General features: G+C 43.3%; 1 protein-coding gene across 1 annotated transcript in view; it reads left to right on the top strand.

Annotated features, from left to right (window-relative positions):
- The window catches only part of LOC120564132 (nuclear factor of activated T-cells, cytoplasmic 3-like), a 58743-nt gene that overhangs the window by 46499 nt on the left and 4744 nt on the right, over nt 1-7500 (top strand). The window contains exons 9-10 of the mRNA XM_039808856.1: nt 3062-3613; nt 6761-6905. Coding sequence (XP_039664790.1) covers nt 3062-3613; nt 6761-6905 — 697 coding nt within the window. The remainder of the gene's footprint in view (nt 1-3061; nt 3614-6760; nt 6906-7500) is intronic.

Raw genomic sequence — 7500 nt, 5'->3', positions numbered from 1 at the left:
GACCCCGCTGTAAACCAGAGGTCTCTCAGACCGTTCTCACACACACACACACACACACACACACACACACACACACACACACACACACACACACACACACAGACCCCGCTGTAAACCAGAGGTCTCTCAGACCGTTCTCTAACACACACACACACACACACACACACACACACACACACACACACACACACACACACACACACACACACACACACACAGACCCCGCTGTAAACCAGAGGTCTCTCAGACCGTTCTCTCACACACACACACACACACACACACACACACACACACACACACACACACACACACACGACACAGGCCTGTAAACCAGAGGCTCTCAGACCGTTCTAACCACACACACACACACACACACACACACACACACACACACACACACACACACACAGACCCCGCTGTAAACCAGAGGTCTCTCAGACCTTTCTCACACACACACACACACAGACACACACACAGACACACACACACACACACACACACACACACACACACAGACCCCGCTGAGGAGGTCTCTCAGACCGTTCTCACACACACACACACACACACACACACACACAGACACACACACACACACACACACACAGACCCCGCTGTAAACCGGAGGTCTCTCAGACCGTTCTCACACACACACACACACACACACACACACACACACAGACCCCGCTGTAAACCAGAGGTCTCTCAGACCGTTCTCACACACACACACACACACACACACACACACACACACACACACACACACACACACACAGACCCCGCTGTAAACCAGAGGTCTCTCAGACCGTTCTCACACACACACACACACACACACACACACACAGACCCCGCTGTAAACCAGAGGTCTCTCAGACCTTTCTCACACACACACACACACACACACACAGGCAGAGGAGAGAGTGGGTCACAGAGGCAGTAGTAAAATCAGCCCACTTCGTAGCCCCAAACCTCACCCAGGCACCAATCAGCCGTTTGTCCTGGTGGACCCTCGGCCCTGTTTCTGATGTATGATGTATAGGCACAGGCTAATTACTGATCACTAACATGCTAGTTAACATTAGTCATTAAACCTAAACAGATAATGGAAGTCCAAACTGCCTGTGAGCTTCTCCTGTACTATACGGTAATTCCTCTACTGTGTGACAGTAAGTCTCGTGGTTATGACCCAATCGTTAGCCTATTGTTATAAAAGCGTCTGCTACGGAGCCATAACGTGAGCTACAAGGTAATGGAGCCTTTTATACATTGTCGTGTTTCTTTAGAAATAAACAACGGACAAATAGAGTCTTTAAACGCTTCAGATGTGAAGTTATTCTCTGTCAAAGTGACGTCAGAATGAATGGGAGTCAATGGGATGCTAACGGGAGGTGATCTCTTTGTAGCGTCAAAATGGCGCCATAGGAGGTTCGAGTTCTGAAGCTAAGCTTACCCCCCTTGCACAAACACAATAGTTTAGGTCTCCAGTATAACTGCTAGCCTACTAGCCGTTAGACTAGCTAACGGTAACTCTAGTCTTGGAGTCCCTCTTATGAGAGTGCTTAAAACCACTGTAAAAAAAGTACCAACTTTTCATATTATATTCAGCATTTTGTTATAAAAAGCCATACAGAACAATGGTGGGCGGCTCTAATCTTTATGTTTAATAAGCACATGGCTTAACTTCATGAAAAATGTAACCTGCAATTTACACTTTACAGATAGTTTGCTTATATACTGACTTACTTTTTGTGGCTGTGTGTATGTGCTGGATGTGTAACTGTTTGTTAACATCTTAGCCGGAACAACGCAAAGTTCAGACGTGAGCTCTTTGGTCAGATTATTGAGTTCTTTTGCCCTCATGTGGCCAAAAAATTGATTATTTCTTCCACGTGTACTGCATATAATGGGTTATGTAATGACCGGAGGGAGTCACAATGCATTCTGGATCAGATGTTACAGTCTCACAGGAAATCACAGTAGTATCTGGAGCATTTAAATGTCACTTAAGATGGCGTCGAGGATTCGGAAGTTGACGAGAAACCACCGAGAGTGTAAAGGGAGGAGAATGAATGAATGAATGAATGTATGAATGAATGTATGAATGAATGAATGAATGAATGAATGTATGAATGAATGAATGAATGAATGAATGAATGTATGAATGAATGAATGAATGAATGAATGAATGAATGAATGAATGAATGAATGCATGTATGTATGTATGAATGTATGAATGAATGAATGAATGTATGAATGTTATGAATGAATGAATGAATGAATGTATGAATGAATGAATGTATGAATGAATGTATGAATGAATGTATGAATGAATGAATGTATGAATGAATGAATGAATGAATGAATGAATGAATGAATGAATGTGGAACATCTGTAGCAGAGCTCCTCTGGCTGGGAGACTCTTTCTTTACCTTCACAAGCGTAGTCTAATCTATTTTTTTCACAGTGTATTGGTTTCATCTTCCTCATGTCTCTGTCTCTGTGTCTCTGTGTCTGTGTCTCTGTGGTATTGGTTTCATCTTCCTCATGTCTCTGTGTCTCTGTGGTATTGGTTTCATCTTCCTCATGTCTCTGTGTCTGTCTCTGTGTCTCTGTTTTATTGGATTAATCTTCCTCATGTCTCTGTGTCTGTCTCTGTGTCTCTGTGGTATTGGTTTCATCTTCCTCATGTCTCTGTGTCTCTGTCTCTGTGTCTGTCTCTGTGTCTCTGTGGTATTGGTTTCATCTTCCTCATGTCTCTGTTTCTGTCTCTGTGTCTCTGTCTCATGTCTCTGTGTCTGTCTCTGTCTCTGTGGTATTAGTTTCATCTTCCTCACGTCTCTGTGTCTGTCTCTGTCTCTGTGTCTGTCTCTGTGTCTCTGTGGTATTGGTTTCATCTTCCTCATGTCTCTGTTTCTGTCTCTGTGTCTCTGTCTCATGTCTCTGTGTCTCTGTCTCTGTGTCTGTCTCTGTGTCTCTGTCTCATGTCTCTGTGTCTCTGTCTCATGTCTCTGTGTCTCTGTGTCTCTGTGTCTCTGTCTCATGTCTCTGTGTCTCTGTGTTCCAGTCCAGCATCGTGGTTGAAGTCCCTCCCTACAATAAGAAGACGACCGAACCGGTCCAAGTCCAGTTCTACGTCTCTAACGGGAAGAGAAAAAGGAGCCTGACGCAGAGCTTCACCTACCTGCCCGCAGTCAGACGCCACTTCGCCACCGCGGGCGCCACGGGACTCAAACAGGAGCCCTGGGAGACGGACCGCATCTCCCACAATGCACCTGGCTTCCACGAGCTGCCCTCCCGTGACCCAGACGTGGCTTATTACGATCCCTACCGCCTCCCGGTGCATTGTGGGCCACCTTCCCAGAGCGTGCCTCGGCTTCATCACCCTCCTCCTTCCTCCGGCCCCCTCCAGACCGCCTTAATGTGTCCTCGGGCCTCCCCCATGCCCCCTCAGACCTCGAGTCCCCTTCAGACCTCGAGTCCCGCTCGGATCTCCACCCAGCCTTCGTCGTTGCCCCATCAGACCTTCGCTGTCCCTCCTCTTCCTCTTCCTCCGCTGTCCTACGGCGAACGTCAGGGGAAGCGCTCTCCGTCTCGCAGCCCCAGAAGAGGCTTTGCGGTAGGGCTGTGCAATTTAATCGAAATGTAATCGTGACTAGAGCTGTTGCTCGATTTGAAGAAATTCTGAGTCGACTAACACTCATTCAGTCGCATCGACTAATCGATTAGTTGATTTAATCGACAGATCTGTAAATCTGAGTTTCTCCACAAAGAGTTGTGCTAAAAGCACAACTTTAATTCTTGTGTTTATCAGAGATGAGCTTGTACTTTTCTTGGAAATAAGTCATTCAGCATGAAAACAGCATCAGACATGACTAATGGAGTAAAGAGATCTAAGTTGACTGATGCTACGTTTACACGTGGCCGGCTATTTTCATAAACGGGACATTTCAACCTCTCTGTTTTCAGAAAAGTGTTTATATGTACCCGTGTATATATATATATATACACAGTATATATATAAAGTTTGGACACACCTTCTCATTCAATGTGTTTCTTTATTTTCATGACTATTTACATTGTAGATTCTCACTGAAGGCATCAAAACTATAAATGAACACATATGGAATATTATTTGAATAATTGAAAAGAAAATGATATTTTAGATTCTTCAAAGTAGCCACCCTTTGCTTTTTTATTAATAAGGGAAAAACTTCCACTAATGAACCCTGACAAAGCACACCTGTGAAGGTAAAACCATTTCAGGTGACTACCTCATGAAGCTCATTGAGAGAACACCAAGGGTTTGCAGAGTTATCAAAAAAAGCAAAGGGTGGCTACTTTGAAGAATCTAAAATATAAGACATGTTTTCAGTTATTTCACACTTTTTTGTTAAGTACATAATTCCATATGTGTTCATTCATAGTTTTGATGCCTTCAGTGAGAATCTACAATGTAAATAGTCATGAAAATAAAGAAACACATTGAATGAGAAGGTGTGTCCAGACTTTTGGCCTGTACTGTATATATGTCGTCAATGCAGTCAAGAGCACGCAAGACCTGTAGGTGGAGGTGTAACGAGAAGCCCACGTTAGCCAATCAGAATCCAGACAATAGCAACAACAGCAACCAATCACTTCCTCTCTCTCTCGGCTGCCTAAACCTCAGTTTGTTTCAGTTTACGTGCAAACAAGGTTTTCCAAAAATCTCCACTTTGGCCGGAGTTTTTAGAAATAATCGTTTTCTGTGATTAAAAACTGTGTTTTCGTGTAAATGAGAGGCCAAACCGCAGGAAAATATCTGCGTCTTCCCTTCGTGTAAACGGGGCTTGAGACCAAAACGACCGATTAGTCGACTAATCGACTAAAGAGGGAGCAACCCTAATCGTGATTATGATTTTTTTTTTGGCTCCAAACGATCACAAAAACAGAATAAATCGAGAAAAACAATTATTTAGCTCATTACGTTTTGCAAGTAAACTCTTATTTTCTCTCGTGTTCTGAATGAAAAAATAGTTAAAATAGGAAAAGTATTACGGCAAATTTCACAGATGTATGTGGGCTTTTTTTAACTGTTGATTTTATTTAACTTATTTTACTTTTTCCACTGTGTTTTTTTAAGTTCAATAATTGCAACATCTTTCCAGAAGTCAACGAGTAATCTAACTAACACATTGTTGGCTTTGGTCTTTTAATTTAATTCTTTAAAAAAATATATATATATATAAAATAGTTTAAAGACAACATAGGGCTGTGCAATTAATCAAAATTTGAACCGTGATAATTGATTTCGGCTCCTAGCGATCACAAAAACAATGTAATCGAGAAAAAACTAATATTTTTTCACCTTAACGTTTTGCAAGTTAAACTTTTATTTTGTCTTGTGTCCAGAATGACGAGCTTACTCTCGCCTCTGCCGAAGGCTAAATATATGATATTGAATATATTGTTTATAGGGATGCATCTATCGATTCTTTTTGTAATCGATTAATCTAGCACTTTATCGATCAATTAATCGGCTACATTTAAAAAAAAAAAAAGCGTTTTTAAACAACCAAAACTAGGGAAAAAAGCAACATTTTCGGAAAAAAAAGCAACATTTGTATCGCCTACATTGCTTACAATATCATCTCTCAAAAAACTAAACATATTAAGTGCATTTAAGTGCCATATTACATTGTTTTTAAAGACTTTTTTTTTCAAATATCAACCTCAAACTAAAGCATACATTAAACATACACAAACATTACATTAAGTTGTGCAAATTAACTTTCAGAACTACAAATTTCAACCTGAGACTGATCTGTATATCTGTATATGTAAATATTAGTTATACTCAACCTATTTTCATTTGTATATTTGATTATAATGTCACACAGCTCTGTTACACTTATGCTATTAGATCAGCTGTTTCTCTGTAGAGCGAGAGAGAGAGAGAGGCGCAATAATCAGCTGTTTTTTTAATCGAATTATTCGAGTTATTCGAGGAATCGTTTTTTATATTTTTTATATTTTTTATATTTTTTTATATTTTTTATATTTTTTATTTTTTTTATATTTTTTATATTTTTTATATTTTTTATATTTTTTATATTTTTAAGGGGAATTCTTATGGTGCGTTCTATTATTCCCAACGAACCGACTCGGACCTCGGATATGACGTCACTTCCACACTTCAAGCGTTCTGGTATGTTTTGCGTGTCCGAGTCGGAGAAAAAACATGGACACCACACGGAAAGCTGTTGCTATGGTAGCACTGGCCGAGTTAGCAACGCTAGCCACGTTAGCAAACAACAAGACCGATTCCACTACCAACAGGCAGTGAAACGGACATAGTAAGGAATTGCTGTAATACGAGTGATTGAAATCTTCATTTAAAAAGCCAAAGTGGTCCAAAAACAAGGACAACAATTCATACCTACAAGTTACACAGGGCGCTGCCATCTTGGAATCCGTAACGGAATTCTTGCTCGGCGTCCTCACGGTTGTCCGAGTTCCCAGCTCGGAAATCCGAGGAAAAGTGACGCAGTGGTGCTTGTTGCTAGGCAACGTATGTTTTCCTAGTCGGAAGTCCGACACGGATAAATAATAGAACGCACCATAAGAGTCCCAACGGGGGAAATTATGAACAGTTCGAGGTGTTTTCACTGTCTTTTAAGTTCAATAATTGCAACATCGATTCCAGAAGTCAACGAGTAATCGTGTCAAATTATCGTGATTTCAGTATTGACCGAAATAATCGTGATTATGTTTTTTTTTTTTCCAGACTTACTTTGCGGCGCCCGCGGCCAGCCCCCGGGAGGACTCGGCGCTGCCCGGCGCCGCAGAGGCGCCGAGCATCAAGCAGGAGCCCGAAGAACAGCCGAATAATCCGGGCTCCCTGGGCCTCCAGGAGATCACACTGGATGATGGTAGGACACCGAACAGACAGACAGGCAGGCAGACAGGCAGGCAGGCAGGCAGACAGGCAGGCAGACAGGCAGGCAGGCAGACAGGCAGGCAGGCAGGCAGACAGGCAGGCAGGCAGACAGGCAGGCAGGCAGGCAGGCAGACATGATGGTAGGACACCATACAGACAGACAGGCAGGCAGACAGGCAGACAGGCAGGCAGACAGGCAGGCAGGCAGACAGGCAGGCAGACAGGCAGGCAGGCAGACAGGCAGGCAGACCATGATGGTAGGAATCAGACAGACAGACAGGCAGACAGGCAGACAGGCAGGCAGACAGGCAGGCAGACAGGCAGGCAGACATGATGGTAGGGACAACCACACAGACAGACAGGCAGGCAGACAGGCAGACAGGCAGACAGGCAGACAGGCAGACAGGCAGACAGATGATAGGACACCACAGACAGACAGACAGGCAGGCAGACAGACAGACAGGCAGGCAGACAGGCAGGCAGGCAGGCAGACAGGCAGGACCACACAGACAGACAGACAGACAGACAGGCAGACAGGCAGCAGACAGACACAGACAGGACAGACAGACAGGCAGGCAGACAGAGGA

This window comes from Perca fluviatilis, chromosome 8 (genome assembly GCF_010015445.1).
Source record: "Perca fluviatilis chromosome 8, GENO_Pfluv_1.0, whole genome shotgun sequence".
NCBI classification, from domain to species: Eukaryota; Metazoa; Chordata; class Actinopteri; order Perciformes; family Percidae; genus Perca; species Perca fluviatilis.
Note: the sequence above shows the minus strand (reverse complement) of the source record. Positions and strands in the feature narration are given on the sequence as shown.